The sequence below is a fragment of the Pogona vitticeps genome, chromosome 5 (assembly GCF_051106095.1).
Source record: "Pogona vitticeps strain Pit_001003342236 chromosome 5, PviZW2.1, whole genome shotgun sequence".
Classification (NCBI taxonomy): domain Eukaryota; kingdom Metazoa; phylum Chordata; class Lepidosauria; order Squamata; family Agamidae; genus Pogona; species Pogona vitticeps.
Genome location: NC_135787.1, coordinates 159,794,711 through 159,811,672, shown reverse-complemented (window position 1 = coordinate 159,811,672; position 16,962 = coordinate 159,794,711). Strand labels below are relative to the sequence as shown.

The 16,962-nt window shown below is 40.7% G+C and overlaps 2 protein-coding genes across 4 annotated transcripts; one reads left to right on the top strand and one right to left on the bottom strand.

Moving 5' to 3' along the window:
- Positions 1-3,159: 3,159 nt before the first annotated feature.
- SMCO3 (single-pass membrane protein with coiled-coil domains 3) lies at positions 3,160-15,731 on the bottom strand. 3 transcript variants are annotated; one of them, XM_078376089.1, is made up of 6 exons: positions 15,650-15,731; positions 14,571-14,649; positions 12,818-12,921; positions 8,668-11,079; positions 8,150-8,263; positions 3,160-7,171 (listed from the first exon to the last, which is right to left on the bottom strand). In XM_078376089.1, the coding sequence occupies exons 5-6, from the start codon at positions 8,187-8,189 to the stop codon at positions 6,444-6,446; spliced, it is 768 nt and encodes a 255-aa protein (XP_078232215.1). In that variant the 5' UTR covers positions 8,190-8,263; positions 8,668-11,079; positions 12,818-12,921; positions 14,571-14,649; positions 15,650-15,731; the 3' UTR covers positions 3,160-6,443. The 3 variants fall into 3 exon arrangements, with proteins under 3 accessions (XP_078232215.1, XP_078232214.1, XP_072856306.2); XM_078376088.1 differs by lacking the exon at positions 15,650-15,731 and having other exon boundaries at positions 14,571-15,474; XM_073000205.2 differs by lacking the exon at positions 15,650-15,731 and having other exon boundaries at positions 3,160-7,168; positions 14,571-15,474.
- Positions 13,963-14,754, top strand: C5H12orf60 (chromosome 5 C12orf60 homolog). Its single transcript, XM_020779183.3, has one exon. The coding sequence runs from the start codon at positions 13,963-13,965 to the stop codon at positions 14,752-14,754; it is 792 nt and encodes a 263-aa protein (XP_020634842.3).
- Positions 15,732-16,962: the final 1,231 nt, after the last annotated feature.

Genomic DNA, 16,962 nt, shown 5'->3' with positions numbered 1-16,962 from the left:
GCATCCAATTTATTGCAACTCTAATAAGGGGTTCATGGTATGGGAGATACTCAAGAAATAGTTTTTACCATTACCACACATATACCCCAGTAGAAATAAAGGGTAGCCATGTGGTCCAAACAAAATAAAATCCAAATGCAAAAATAGGTGATACATTTACAGACCACTAAAAAACCATGATAGAATACACAAGTTTTCGTCGATTAAAACACTTCATTGGGTTTGTACCAGTGTGAAGGAGTTAAAGTCCAAATGTTCATGGCAAGATGGATTTTGCCAGGAAAGTTGCTCTTAAATGTAAAATCCAAAAGTTCTTGGCAAGATAAATTTTGCCAGGCATGGCTGTCTTAGATGTAAGTCAGGAGTCTGGTTGCTGTTTTATGGTTACAGTTTAGCTGTAGATCAAGTATAACAATCCAGTTCTCCAAACAAATAAGCACAGGCCATGTGGATACACACACCTCTCAATTTGGCCTTTGTTTGAAACAGATATATTTCTGCTTGGCTGAGTATTTGTGGGGGGCATAGAAAAGCTGAGTCCTCCCTCTGAGAATTGGGGTGATAATGTGGTAAACTCACTAGGTTTAGTCAATTTGGGTCAGATTAAACCAAACTTATATTACCTAGTGGTAGAGTTTCTTTGGCTGAGCAGGGATTTGAACCCCTGGTCTCCTAAGTCCTAGTCTGTCACTTTATCCATTATACCAGAGTGGCTCTACGAATGCTAATAAGTGTGATACCAATTAGGTAAAAAGCATTAACATGAACTCTTTACTCATGAGAAATATATGTCTTTTTCATTAAAAGAGATATTAGCATAGTCAGTAGCACTAGAGTAGGCCAATTCAATCATTTGGGATTTGATGAGTCAACTCCTCCCTAAGTTACACTGACAAATGGGCCTACTCTAGTTGTGAGTTACTATGCTAAAGCGGAACTAAAATAGACTCGTTTGAATCAATGCAATTTACAAAGGGGGTGACTCACCAAATCCCCACTTATTCAGTGGAGCTACTCTGTACACAGCACTTTAAGAAGCATACAGAGAAACAAATACATGCAGAGGAGGGCAGTAAAGATAATCAGGGGACTAGAAACCAAGCCCTCTGAGAAAAGACTGAAAGAACTGGGCATGTTTAGCCTTGAGAAGAAAAGACTTAGGGAAAATATGATAGAACACTTGAAATATTTGAAAGGTTGTCATACAGAGGAACGACAGGATTTGTTCTCAGTCATTTCAAAGTGCAGGACACACAATAATTAGCTCAAGTTATAGGAGGTCAGATTGTGACCGAATATCAAGAAAAACTTCCTGTTAGAGGAGTGTGACAATGCTGGAGACATTCAAGAGAAAGTTAGATAACCGTCTGTCAGATCTACTTAAACTTGGATTCCTGCATTGAGCTCAAAGGCGTTGTAGGTGCCTTCAAACTCCATTATTCTAGGATTCTATGTTTCTACTCTAGTGCAACTTACTGTGCTAAACAATAAAATTTTGGCCATTGAGAATAATTAGCTTTCTCTTTAGCAGCTTCAATAGACAGATACAAAAAACTAATACATTTTAATAACTAATGATTTTAATCTCCTAAAAAAATGGTCTTTCTATGTCTTGTGTTGAAATAGTGCAATCTGATAGCAATAAAAACTGGGCAAAGAAAAAGTTATGAGCATTGCATTTATACAGCCTAAAAAACAGACCAAAGTTGCACATAACTCAATTGGCTTCCTTTTAATCGTGTATGTTATCTTGTCTAGCTCCCCTGATCATACCTATGAGATCATTGTCTTTTTTTTGTATCATGCAGGACAAGCTAACCCACCTCACAGGCCTCTATGAGGTCACCATCTGTGAAAGCCACTGATAACATTACACCAAGATGAGCTGTCTCCTGCCCAGTTCTCCTCCACTAGACTTTTCCTTCCGTTTCATCTTCTCTTTCTGAGGAACCGTAATAAGTTGAATGGCAAGTTTGCTTGGGGATTTCTGTGTTTCTATTTTACTTGTATTCTTATTAGGAACTTGTATTTCATTGACCTTTAATCCTATGCAGAAGTGTTTTAGACCAATGAGCGTCTTATGAATGCACACATAGCTCAGTGTGCTGATACATACATGTCTCCTTCACACCCACTGAAATACACTTGTCAGTGGTCACAAGACAAAATGGGTAGAAAGACGCCAAGGAAGGCTGAGAAAGAAGTATAGAAAGTATAGAAAAGACCAAGGGGGGGGGGAAGGAGCAGTTAGTTCTCATTAGGGTTATGCATCAGATATGGACAAATGCTGAGTTAATCAGTTGGCTTACAGTACTTTGGACTAATTGATTTGTACAAGATATGGATTGGGTATTATGACTAAATCTGGCTCCAAAGAAAAGTGAATTTACAAACTGTTTTGTGTCCAGAGCATAAATCAAATTGGATGGAGCGTAAATCACTTCAGCCTATTTGTTCTTCTCTTTTTTAAAAGCAAATTTCAAAGATGCAAACCCTCAAGCTGTCTGTCTTAAATTTGGCAGGCTTACTCCCCCTTTTCATGATCAATCATGTATTCAAATTTCATGCATTTCAGTGTGAAACTGAAAAAGTTACAGCCATTTTGGTTCCAATGTAAGTCACCGGGAAGCTTACACATCAAATTGAATCAGGGGCACAAGCGAAGCTGGACGGAGCAAAAATGACGCCAATCAGAATCTGTTCACAAGCCCAAACTGACGGCGGAATTGAATCAGGGGACTTATGCCCAGTCCTGGTGCTGATGTTTCTTTCACAGTTTGAAAGGGTGTATAGCTCTTAATATGATCAGGACCATTTTCCCTCTCTAGAATGTTAGTTAAATGTATAAACTCTTTCTGTGTACAAGAATGTGTGTGGATGCCCCCATGTACATGAGAAAGCTTTCACCCATGTACACAATTCTTCTAGATCCTAGAGCATGTGAACTAAAGCTATAATTGAGAACTAATAGAATGGAGTCTGACTATTCCTGGAATAACAAAGCAGCCCTTGGCATGTGGCCTTATTTATGTTTCTGGGATCATAAGTAAATCTAGGAACAATTTTAAGAAAGTAACACTATTCTGTTATTTGATCCCAGGCTGATTCGGAATGGAACATGTGCAGATGGAATAATTAAGAAAACACAAGGTAAGAGAGTTGTTTGTTGTTTATTAAAGTATGTTTTTATTACCTGAACTAAAATTAAGTAAATTACAGCATATTAGCAAGAAAGAATCTGGGACACATAATTCATCATAATAGATACAAAAGGCTCACATTTAGTATTGTATAAATTCTGTTCCAAGATCTTCCCTTTTAAATAGTTTTGTTTTACAATGTGTAATTCTGATGGTCAACGTGAATAAGCCTTGTGTTAATACACTGACATATTCACATTTTAAAAGGATTAAATAATATGTATGTATTGGTTTCTAATACGTATTAATTCTGTAATGTCTTTGCGTGTCTGTCTTCTTCCAGAGTTGAGCTCTGTACTAGAGTGGTCGTTTGACCAGATAGGCAGGATATAAATACAATCAATCAATCAATCAATCAATTTAGGATTTGTTTTAAGCTGGAAATTAATGATGGTGTACCTTTAAGTTTTGTGGGGGTTTTTTTACCTGTGGCAACCCTTGTAGGGTTTTTAGTACTACTTGCATCTTCCATTTTTTTTTTTGTTTTTCATTTCTCAGAGTGACTTTTTAAAAATTTCTGTGTACTTATTGATCTTTGCCTTAATATTACATGTTAAAGATATAAGATAACCCCTTATTCATTGTTTGTAGTTTTAAATATTCTCTTTTAATGATGTCAACCACCCCTGTATACTTACTGTTTTCAGCTTTCAACTTTTAAATATCACCTTTCAGTGTTGTAACCTGCTTTGGGTCCTTTTTAAGGAGAAAGGCAGGGTAGAAATATTTTGAATAAATAAACAAATAATTGCGCCATTTATAAAGTACTGATAACTAATTTCCCACCTTCTGGTATTGTTCTGGAACCATGCCTTTGGCCCAGGGCTGCACAGGCAGCACAGAATGTGATTCCATCAGCCCGATGCAGTCTGGGTGTTCTTAACTGGGCCTCCTCTCAGGAGGCACAGTGGAGACTCCCCCCTACTATAACAATATGCTGATGATAAAAATGTGTGAAATGACTTCAGTTCTCCCACTCTTATCAGCTTCCCCTAGCAACATATCTCCTGTTGCCTGAAGACTTACCAAAGTCAGAGGCTGGATATTTTCCGAAAGCTCTTTAAAAAAACTTTTCACAAAGTAGTCTCTAATAAACAGCTGTGAGATGCTTTTAATTCAATTTAAGTTTTATCCTTAGTTTAGTGGCATACTATTTATTAGTTTTAGATTATTTAGTGGCACTACTCACACGTTTTCAGGGCAAATCTGCTGAGGTACTTGTCAACAGCAACAACAGAAGGGAAGCACTGGCCTCCCATTCATCTTGTATGGTAATTCTTCAGCGTACTTTGTGTGCATCCACACATTTTATAGTTAACGCCTCTGCAACTAATTTCAATAGGATTTAATGCAGTGTAAATATTCTGGCATAAACATATGGAATTTGAGTGTTAATATGCATTGTCACTTTTGCACACAAATGATTCTGCACAACACTCACAGCAAGCAAACAAAACATTTATTCCATGAAAGAGAGCTATCATTATAGTTAAAGTTTAGTGTGTCTTTAGAGACAAAGAAGCTGTCCGGATAGCTCCGTAGTTTAGCTATCCAGCTGTGGAACTAGAGGTTTGGAGTTCAATTCCCCACTGTGCCTCCTATGAGTAGAATCAGCCTATATGGCCTTGGGCAAGCGGCACAGTCACACGTTGACCCCAGAAGAAAGGAAACCACTTCTGAGTGTTCTGTACCTAGAAAAACCCTTAAAAGGTTGAAGATTTGACTTGACAGCACATGATTATTATTGTTAGCTAGAAAGGACATTTAGCTTGTTTAATAAGAGCACAATATTATATCCTAGTTTTGCTAGCTGAGGGTTTATGAAGTTATTAGAGGCCCTGCTCTGCCCACAGAACCAGCCTCATGAAAAAATATACTGGTGCCCAACTGAAAGCAGCAGCACAAAAAGCTGTTTCACCATTGAAGATAGGTGTTTCATCTTCAGACCAGCTAAAGGAATGAAGAGGTGGCCATTACAGGAAAAAAAATATTTATCTCATCCTCTGGGATCTTCTGCATGCAAAATGTGGCTAAACCCTTCTATTACTTTGCAAGAGCCATTAATGTTAGGACTTTTTGGAGGGCACTAATTTGTAGGGCTGAAATACTGTACATTGGAAACAACTTGATGGCACATGACAACAGGCTTTTCTGTTGAGTAGCTTTTGTGGCTGAGGACAAATGCCCCATAACATATCTGTTTCTTGTTTGCTTTTGTACCCATGTTAGGGAGCTTTGTGGAGCCTGCCTTGGTGGTTCAAATGAGAGCTCCTCTCCTTTGCCCTTCCATGTGCCTGGTGGTTGACGTTGTTTTGCTACACAGTAGGTAAGTGGGGTCACGAAGAGTCAGACACAACTTAACGACTAAACAACATCAACAAAGGTAAGTGGGAGATTTTTCCCCCTTCTCCCATCCTGGGCTCAAGTTCTAATCTGCTGGAGGTTACTGTAATTGTGGTCTTCTTGTTGCCACCCCTATAATAGTCTGTTAACAGAATGTTTGTTTTCCTTTCTGTCCCTATAGGCCACACGAGCTTTCAACAGGCTGTATGGCTAACTGGTTATAATAACATAATATAGATTCCCTTTTTGTCTTCTTTGTTGTATTCCAAAGTGTTTGTACAAGCAGCATAAGAGGATTTGAAGCCCTCTTTAAGGAATAGCAGAGGGGGTCGGGGGCGTAGCTTTAGTAGGAGAAACCTTGCTGGTTTTCTGAGACTAATACATATGGTATTGGCACTCAGCTGATTTCTGTTGTGAGTTCGTTGGCTCTGTCTGTGAGGGGATGGCCTCTGGATACTATCCCTGACATAGTCCCTGTTTGGAGAGCTTCTGTTCTCATTACACAAATGTCTTGTCATTTTTATTTTCTCTGTTTTTATGTCTACCTCATCCTCCCCAGTTCTATTTCTACGTGAAGCTCTGGATGTATGTCAAATAATTCTTTATAAACTTTGTAAAGAGTTACTTTTTAAAAGATGCTCCTTCTTATATCTTTTAGTCTGGTTCAAATAATCTGTGGAAGTTCAGAATGGTTCTTCTTTGTGTGTCTTGATCTTGCTTGTGCAGGAACTAAGCTAGAGTAAAGGTATTAGCTTGTTTAACAAGTCTGTAGAAACCCAGAATGGATGGGTTCTTACTGTTCACTCCAAGTGTCTTCTTACACTTTATTTGCCTCTAAGTTCTCTATCTTGAAGTTCAGAAATGAAATAGTCATACTAAAAAAAGGAAAGGAAATTTATGTCACTGATGGGTAGGAACATTTCCAAATTCCGTTAATTTAGCTTTGTCCTTCACCAATGCATTTACTTCAGCAATGGCACACCGATAGGTCTCAGAGGCATCTCTGAATTCAGCTAAATGCTGCTCATAACTTTGAATGGATGCTAGAAGATGCTCCTTTTCCACCGCCCCAAGGATGGCATGAAGAATGATGTCAATACCCAGACCAAGAACACTAAGGGCAATGCCCCCAAGAACAGATACCCCAATCTGAGCAAGCAGAGCCACTAGCTTGTTAACAGCAATGATTACAACGTTTGAACAGATTAATTTCATGATAATTGCACCAGCAGAAGCTGTAGCCTCCCCAAGTATAATGGAGACCATCCTCTGAACAACTGCAATTTTCTCTAGCTCAGGCTGTTTGATATCATAAAGCTTTTGGTACATCCCTGGTTCTAACCTTTCCTTTATTTCTTTATCAAACTTCTGTATCTCTTGCTGAATAATATTCATGGCTTGGATGATAATGTCACAATTTTCTTTAACGGTACCACATTCCTTCATTTTAATGGCCATCATCTTGGCTCCCAAATGTTCGTTCAGTGTTCCAATCAGGTCATTGGTAGCCTCAAAATCAAGTCGCATTCCATCAAGCAGTTCCTGGTGCAGTTTGATCACATCTTGACGTCTACGTGAGTTCCCAGGGTAGAGGAGATCACTTAGATTCATTTTGCAAAGACGAACTGCTAATGAAAGAGGAAAATGCATTTGCTGCATAAGCATTTGAATTGAATAATGATAGAGGGCAATTTCTCTCTCTCAAGCTTCTCATAGTCTAAAGATATATCCACATTACAGATTTAAACTAACTGAATGGTTAGCTTTTCTTCCCAGGGAACTCTGGGAGTTATAGTTTTCTAATGGGACCAGCTATGAGTTTTAAGGATTTCTTGAAGGAAACCATGGCAGGTCAATTCAGTTGCAAAACCATTTCATATCTGTAGTCTGTATAGGGCCAAAGTCACTGTATATGTAAGTGCATATTTGATTTATACCTTCAACAGATTCTCAGAGCAGCTTGGAGACCCCTCAGAGTTATGAGATTCATTTTTGTTTAATAATAAATTAAACATTTGCATATTTTATTCAGCATTTTTTGTTCATTTATTCATTCATTCACAGGTTGACCAATTGATTTATCCACTGTATATGGTGGCGTAGTTAAATTTGGAAGTGCAGATGCTCATTGTGTCCATCTCCACATTCACTCCACCCAACAAGAAGAATCCAGACAGGCAGCCCATGGAATCAGTACATGTTAACAATTTTGGGTTGACGTTTTATAAAGTTAATGGATCCAAACTTCCCATTCAAGACCAACTTAAATATTTTGCATTCCTGCAGGAATAATTTAAAACAATGGCTGAAATTCAGTCGTAAGTCTTCATTAAAATAGACCCTGTGAATCAATGGAACTTACAGAGGAGTTGACTCACCACACCTCCATTGATTCAATGGACCTACTCTAGTGGCAACTTACTGCTAGATTTCAGCTAATATATGGTTCCTGTGAAAACAGATTTCTTTCCCAGCTACTGAGAGGATTGGAATAGTCCCTTCTGCTCAGAAAGTCTCAGAGCTTCGACAATATGAGCCCTGGTTCTAATGTACATTGTTTAGAAACAACTTTTCAAGTTATACCACTGATATAATAACAGACTTACTTGTACTGATCCAGCACTTTGTGTTCTTCAACAAATTCATGGATTCGTATCACAACATGACCCTACACACATACGCAGAGATTTGTTGTATAGTGGGACTTAAAGGGTCTTCTTCTGAAAAAAAGGAAGATAAGGTTTATTATTGAAATGTAGCTGGCAAGAATTCACAACAGAGTTAAGTGGAAGAGCTAATGGAATAATCCCATTCCATGCCTATCTTACCAGTACACAGAGTTCCTGCTGTTAACAGGGGTAAAAGGTAGCCTGTACCAAAATGACTGGCAGGAGCAGAGGGGACATCATCCAAAGGATTATAGCAGCTGCTCAGTCTTCTTGTCTGGGCAATGCTAGATAGCTGGCTAACAACCCCTCATGAGCATTTCCCACTGTATTTCAATGGCATGTAGGCTTCAGTGTAACATGCAGAGTTCCAGAGGCTTGTACCTTTGCACTGCCAAAGGAGGATGGGGGCCTTGCAAGTGGAATCAAACAGAAAAACAAGACAAAGAAAGACTCACCTTTTCCTGTCAGCAACAAAGGCTCTTTGACAGATTTACTGTTAAGTAAAAAGCTTCTCTGATATCTGTTTCTCCATGGTTCATTCAGTAATGTTTCTTTCCGATCAGTTAGTATTCAAATCCTAATTTTCACTTCCAAATGATCATCATCCACATCATCCTTTAACTGCAGTGCACTTAGTTAGGGAGAGGTCTTGCAGAAAGTCATTCTCTTTGTGCTCTTATTTGTTGATTGTAGGAGTTACTAGTGTCCAGTTGATTCGTGCTTCTCTGCACATGCAGCATCCCGTGCTTGCTTAGCTCAGCAATACAAGCCGCACGGCTACAGTCCCAGCGCCTGACGCTCAGCTATCCTTTGGTAGACAGAAGATTGTGGAAGCTATGCTGCAGGTCGTCCCCAAAAGCTGACCTATGTTTTGTGTGCAGATGTAACCATTCCAAAATAAAAATGCTAAGGGTGAACAAAACACTGGTAAGGCTGCACCTGGCGTACTGCGTCCAGTTCTGGTTACCACACCTGAAAAAAAGACATAGTGGAACTGGAAAAGATGCAGAAGAGAGCGACTAAAATGATGACTGGGCTGGGGCTCCTCCCTTATGAGGAAAGGGTACAGCATTTGGAGCTCTTTAGTCTAGAGAAAAGGTATCTGAGGGAGGACATGATTGAGATGTATAAAATGATGCAGGGGGTGGATAAAGTAGATAGAGGGAAGCTCTTTTCGCTCTCACACAATACCAGAACCAGGGGACATTCGCTCCAATTGAGTGCTGGGAGAGTGAGAACAGACAAAAGAAAATCTTTCTTTAACTAGCGTGTTGTTAGTCTGTGGAACTCTTTGCCACAGGATGTGGTGATGGCATCTGGCCTAGATGCCTTTGAAAGGGGATTGGACAGATTTCTGGAGGAAAAGTCCATTGCAGGTTACAGGCCATGATGGGGATGTATAATCTCCAGGCTTAGAAGGAAGGTACCTCAAAATGCCAGATGCAGGGGAGGAGTATCAGGAGACAGGTACAGTATCTAGTTGTCTCGTGTGCTCCCAGAGGCCTCTGGTGGGGCCACTGTGAGAGACAGGAAGCTGGACTCAATGGGCCCTTATGGCCTGATCCAGCAGGGCTCTTCTTATGCTCTTATGTTCTTAAGGGTTAAGTGCAAGTGTTCCTCACCATCTGTGAGTCAATGTAAACATCATGAACATTCAGTTAATTACATACAACAAAAAGGTGAACTAGACCTGACCTTTTGACTCATAAGAAGAGCTCACAAGGTTACTTTTTGGGCTTCAACTCCCAGAATTCTCAGCTACCGTGGCCGTGTGGCATGGGTGTGTGTGTGTAATCCAAACAAAGTGGCACTTTCAAGTTCTGCTAATAATACACACAAGATGTGTTCTTGAACAAGGTAACATCTATTACTACCTACTCTTGCTTCATGTTCAGCTGGCACTTTGAAATACTATAGAGCAAAAGGCAGCCATACTGTATATAATACCAACCCCTATCACATGCCCATTCTGTTTCCCCACCCACAGACCTTCCCTTTCGATTGTTATTTGTCACTTTCAGTACTAAGTAGCTGCCTGAATAACAGTCATCTTATCTAAAAGCTCTACATGGCAAGAGTTTTTAGTAGGAAACCCACATGAGGCCCAACCTAATTCAAAGTAAAAGTGGCTGCCTTAAGTAAGTGGTTCGTTTCAAACTGTGTTTAATACAGTGGCTGAAATCCTGTTGCAGTGACACAATGTGGCTTTTGGATGCAAATTGACATTAGTTAAACAATCTCCTAGGCATTATCTGTTTCAGGCCAAGTTGTGTGGCTCAGTATGCAACAGCTATCTACAGCAATTTCTTACCTTGCCACAATTTGCTTCCTAAAGTTACACCATTTGCATTACTGCCACAAAAGATTTCAGCCATTGTATAGTCCTGCCCTTAGTCTATGTACCTTAGTCTTTTGATGTGACAAAAGAAAGCATTATTCAAACAAAGTATTTGACTTGGGTGGACCATTGTAGAAAAAAATGTCTTACATAAGCAGGTTTTTGACATAAACAGAACATAAATGATATTTCTTTCTTATGGAGAATGATCTATTACTTTCAATTAGTATTTTTGAAACTTTGCTGAATGGGATTTAGTTGTGAGTAGGCGCTGTGGGAGGATCTTGGACATAAGGACAGGTTTTGCTTGAGGACTTTTGGGAGCTGGCATGTTAACACATTTTTAGGACAGCTGGTTGGGGAAGGTTCTGATTATTTGAGATTTGGATTTTTTTCCCTTTAATTCCACTGGCTTCACTTTATCTGCGCCTTTATTGCCAGTTAATTTCCCTCAATCTCCGTTACTAACTGTCAGTCCATGACTTCTGTCTTCATCTCTCCTCTGTCCATCTAATACAGCATCCAAGCCCTGTAGGGAAGGAGCAATATCAGTGCTTAGCACACTGTTCAGAACTGGCAATAAATAAACAAGAAGCTAAGCTCTGGTAGTAGAACTGGGAGAAGTAGAGGTAAACAAATGTCACATGAAAAGTAGATAAAAGTAGGCGAAGGAACACCCAGGCAACATGTTGGGAACACCAGCTGGACGGGAACTTGATGCCTGACTTATATGAGGGCCAGGGTGGAGGGGAAACAGCTTAATGGGCTTATGTGGCTTCTTCGTTGATTTCCCTGATATAAAATAAATTTGCTGTTTATGGTGTAAAACCTTATGCCTCTAAATCTAAAAGACCTTGATTCATACCCCATAAGAAATAAACGTGGTTAGTGTCTAAAGGCCAAATTAATTAGTTATCTGGAAGTTGAGTCATGGCAATTGGACTGCTTTCTTGTTAGGATGAAACGTTTCACTACTGATCCAAGTAGCTTCTTCAGACTGAAGAAGTCCAGTTGCCGTAACTCAACTTCCAGATAACCACACCTGGATGACTGAGAATCTCCATAGATATAATTAATTAGTTAGGTGCCATCACACATCACACTTGGCATTTCAAAGGAAGTGAGCTATTTAAGGAGTGGTTTTACTGATTCCACCCCTACAATGAGTTTCCATGACCAAATGGGGATTCAAATCCTGGTCTCCGGGGACCTAGTTTGTCACTCTGTCCACTGCACCACACTGGGTGCCACTGCTAGTTTGAAAATTAGATCACTGTTAGAGATGGGCATGGACCTCTGGTTCAGCAGTTTGTGCCAGTTCGTTTGCCACCCAAACAGGTGTTTGGTGCCAGATAGGTGGGGCTCGTCAGCCTTGGAAGGCAGCCCATCTGTGAGAAGGAAAACTCCGGTTTCAAACCGCCACTGCCTTGTGGCTATATCCACTGATGGAAAAGGCTTCAGGAGTAAACCTTGAGGCAAAATCCGGAGTCGGAGTCCCGGAGGCAGTTCGTGTCATTCTGGCAACTCCTGTGACGTCGCTGGAACCAGTTGTATTGGTTCTTGCTCTTCCATTGAAGTATTTCAGCAACGTGGAGAGGGGGGATTTGCTGCTTGGGTAACAGCCAATCCTCCATATTATTTCACCCAGGCTTCGTGTACTGGAGAGGACACTCTCCAGGTCCTCCATACAGAGCACGTTACCATAGTCTGTTGGGACTGAAGGATGCCATTCGTGAGGTGTTTGGCATTTCCCCGCCCAGCCTCATCCAGCAGGCACCCACTCAGAGGCAGTGCCAGAGGTGGCAGAGCTGGGAACCACCAAACACCTGTTCGGCTGGTAAACGAGCCAGCATGAATCGCCAAAAGAGCGGTTCATGCCCATCTCTACTCACAATATTGATGTTTATCATTGATCTTGACTCACAGGTCTGTGTGCTCAGTCATTAAGATAGGCCTGAAAGTGTGACTGCACAGTGAGGGAAATGCTAATCATTCGCTGTAAAGTCACACCAGGGAATTTATGTTTGTGTGATTGAAAGATTCAAAACAAGAGATTTTTTTTTGCTGTTCCTTGAACTTTTGCATTTAACCCTGTAGGTGGCACCATTATAAAGAATTTTCTTCCAAACAATAAAAAGGCTTTCTACTTCAATTTTCATATATAGGTATCTCGTTAATTAGTTAGTTACATGCCATCAAGCCAGAACTAACTTATAGGCCCTAATAGAGCTTGCAAGGTCAGTGAGATATTTAAGAACTGTTTTTACCTGTTCAACTCCACTGATGAGTGTGGAGATTTGAAAGCTGGTCTCCAGAGTCCTGGTCCATCATGTTGTCCAGTATACTCTACTGGGTACAGCTATCTCACCATCTTTTAAAAACAACAACCTCACTCTTAGAGACAAGTTACATTTCTTTATCTATCATACAAAAATAACCACAAGAGTGTTCCCCACAGAGAACTGTGTAAAATGAAAAAAGAAAAGTGCCTTGGGAAAGACGTTTGCTCCCTGCAAGTGGGCTTTCCTTACTGCATCGGTTCAAAGCTATCATACACTTCGAACCAAAGTGAAGGGATTCAACTTTTTGAAAATAGAAAAGTCTCTGCTAAGGAGGAAAACGTACAGATTGGGGCTGTGGGACAGGGTGGATTCGCATTTCCATTGTATCATGTGATCAATGGTGGGAAATGTGAATAAGCCCGCCTTCAAGCCCATAGTATTTCCTGCATCCCCACACCATGTAGTCAGATTCTTGTTTTTGGAACACTAGTGAATGTTGGTTCTTAATGAGAGACCAACCATAATGTACATTTTGGACATGAAAAAATGTGCTTAATTTTAATAGTGGCATACAGTAAACCATCATTGCCATTTCATTGCTTCAACTCAGAATTTAAATGGACACCTTGCAGTTTCTGCTGCTATATCTCAGCCACATTTAATTGCAGTCATATTGTTCCAAATATATTTTAGATTTTTTTAGTGTCTCTGTTATTATACATGGTCCATATTTTTTCCACACAAGAAATATGTGTGTGTTGCTTTAAAATTTTTTTAAGTAATTAACTATCCAATAACATATATTTCTTTAGCTGGAAGTGTAGAACTAGATCTTCAGAAATGTCTTGTATATGGTTATTGTAGGTTTTTCAGGCTGTTTGGCCTTGTTCTGCTGTAGCCCAAAAAACCTACAATAAACATCGGATTTTGGCCATGAAAGCCTTTGTGAATATGTCTTGTATATGCTTCGTTCATGTAGAATAAATTTTATCTTGTTCTAGGTTTTTATAATCATTGCTGCTAATGGGACTTCAGAAGATGTGTGACTGTTACAACAGTTTTATTGATTTTATTCCATAGAGTTTTCTTTGCTTTCTCTTTCAGTGTGACATCTCTCTCTGTTTTTGGAAATGCTTTCATTCTTTGGTGCAGAGAAGGATAAGGAAAGGATACGTAATGCCAGCCGCAATCTATATGACTGCGTCTACATATTTGTCTCGTCTACGAACACCATATTCCGAATGCTCAACCAGTTTCTTGGCACAGAATTGTCTATCAACATAGTGAGAGAAAACCTTAGCATCAAAGAGAACCTCCAGCTTCTGGTGAGTGCTCTGAGGGAGATGCAGGAGATTGTGGAGTCTAAGGATACAGAGATCCAGCAGAAAGTCAGCCTTCCATTATATTCCAAGATTGCCACACCTACCCCCTCAGTGGATGAAAGAATCAAGACTTTACGCGACATTTATGCCCAATATAAGGGAGTCTTTGAAAATATCTGTGGTCCCATTTCTGCAGTCTTGATGAAACATGGCAATCTGCCAGAAAAACTAGAGTCTGCCATTCGGGACTTATCAAACTCACCAGTACTGGCTCTACGAGTTGGGGACCTTCTCATGACCCATGATGAGATTGCTAAAGCACTTCCATACACCCCCAGCCCTGGTTCATCCCAGACAAAGTCAACAGAAGCAAGGCCTCGCAGTCAGTCAGTAAACAACACAAATTTTTCACTCACCAATTTCATGAGGGCAGCTATTCGGGGACAGACATCTAAGAAGGACAGCCCCAGTCCTGTTGAATTAGCTGCAGGTTACCTGGAAGAGGTTGTGAAGACACTGAAACCAGTTTGTGAAAGTTTTCAAAAGACTGTTAAGATAGCCGAAGAGTATGTCTCCTTGATCATCGACAAGCTGTATTGAAGAAGAAGGTCATCGTTCAACTGTTGGAAACCAACTTCTGTTTAAACAGCAGTGAACATGTGGAAATAAATGAAAGGAAAAAGGAAGCACTTTTAAAATCATGCTTTGCACAGATTGCAGAGAATGTCTCTGGATCTTTTTTTTCCCTTTCTGAATGTCAGCATGGACGCACGTGCACACACACATGCACACAAACACAGTGATGCCTCCGAAGATGAAAATAATTCATTCCGCAAGTCATTTTGTATTGAGAAAATTTTGTCTTGCGAAGTGCAGTTTCCCATAGGAATGCATTGAAATTTAATTAATGTGTTCCTATTCGTCTTGCGCAGCATGGCCATAGAAAAATTTGTCTTGCGAGTCACCAAAAATTGCAAAATGCTTTTATCTTGCGAGTTTTCCATTGCACGAGGCATTTGTCTTGCGAGGCATCACTGCATATGAACCAAGCACAATAGGACAGTCTGGTGTCCCATCATATTCTTCTAGGTCTTAAATGTGCATGCAAGACACCAGTCACTCTTCTTGTGCAGTTGCACAAAAGAATCTCCCAAATGTAAAAATATTCTGAGACCAATTTCAAAAACTTGCCCTCTCACAGTTGAGAGAAAAACGTTTGTGAGCCTTAACAAGGTCTGACCAGGCTATGGTGATACATGCCTTAGATACTTTTGGAAGTGTCTTTGGAAATTAGGGTTGCCAGACATCAGGCAAAAGTAAGACATGTCCTCCTTTTTAGCCTAATGTCATCTGTCCAGCAGGCAAAGATAAAAACCTTTAAAATATCAGGTTTTGTATATTTTATGTTATAATGTTGGATGGGAGGGGGAGAGGTGGAAGGACCCCTTCCCCCCTGTCTTTCCGCACCCCCACCTGCCCATCCGCCCCCCATTACCTGCTGCTGGAGCACAGCCCTCGCCTCCTCTGGCCGCTGCCACTGCTGCTCCGTGATCCTACATGCCCACCCAGCCCATGTGGAGCCCAGAAAGACAGCGCGAGCAGAGCGCTGCCCACCGAGCCAGGCAGGAGCAAGCAGCGCTCGAGCACATTGATGGGAAGGCGAGTGCCCGGACTGTATGTGTTCAAGGTCACTTTCAGGGACTCCAACTCCCACACTTCCCAGCCTTGAACTTATGACCCTCAAGGGAGGGGAGGCTGCCTCGTTTTGCCCGGCACCGCTTTCCCCCTGCCTGCGCCGGAGCCTTGTTTGGGAATCCAGATTAGCAAGGTTGCCTCTGAGCCTGTGCAGAGTGTGAGTGGCCAGGGGATCCCACAGCCAGGCCAGGGTGGGTTTGGGTACAACTGGCTGTTTAAATAATGATTTTTTGGTATTTGGGAAAAAAAGCCTCCATTGAATTTATTTTTATTTTTTAACATGACTGTTTCTTGGTCAGACATTTATTGGCGGCTATTGTAATAAAATTGTATTGATTGCGGTTTTAATCCAGAACTATTCAAATGAAACATTCAATACGTCCTTTGTCCTCTTTTTTGTGTTTCTATGTCCTCCTTTTGGTACCCATGTATCTGGCAACTCTATTGGAATACACTTCAGTTCAGAATGTAGTGACAGAGGTCTTTATGAGAGTTGGTATTTGGGAACCCATGACATTAATTTTAAAACAAGTGTATTGGCAGCCAAAATCATCGGCATAAATAATTCTCAGGTGACCAGTCTCATTTGCTCAGGGTCCAAGGGCCCAACCTGGTTAGCTCTTGGACAGGAGACTAATAAGTGATACCACGGATCTCTAGGTAGGGCTAGGAAAGAAGTCTGTCAGAAATCCTTACGAGCTACTACCAGAGAGAGTTGACAGTGTTGAGCTAGAGGCAATAAAGGTCTGACTCATTCTAAGGTAGCTTCCTCCCTCTTCTGTACCCAGAATGTGGAACTGCCTGTCATGGAAGAGCCATTTGGCCAGAGTTGTAACTAGCAATTTTGCTGCCCGAGGTTTGGCTGGTCTATAGGTTAAGCCTAGATCACATGAGACTGGTGCAGTATATGTTGGGGGAAGTGGACAAATGCCTAGGTATGTGTGGATGGGCCATATATTTGGAAGCACAAAGGCCAATGCGTATCAGCCTGGCTTTTTTTTTTTGCCTTTCAAAGGGGAGGTTTTTCTTCTGCTGCTGGAGATTTCTAGTTTGTTTTTTTTTCAAGCTAGGGCAATTCTAACAGTTTTTCTTCGTGTGATCTTCAAAGGGATG

Bases quoted from the DNA above. Each gene is read 5' to 3' on its own strand.
- SMCO3 (XM_078376089.1), bottom strand. From the start codon at position 8,189: ATGAATTTGTTGAAGAACACAAAGTGCTGGATCAGTACAA. The intron at 7,172-8,149 runs GTAAGTCTGTTA...CTCTTTCATTAG, and splicing joins AAAGTGCTGGATCAGTACAA to CAGTTCGTCTTTGCAAAATG.
- C5H12orf60 (XM_020779183.3), top strand. From the start codon at position 13,963: ATGCTTTCATTCTTTGGTGCAGAGAAGGATAAGGAAAGGATACGTAAT.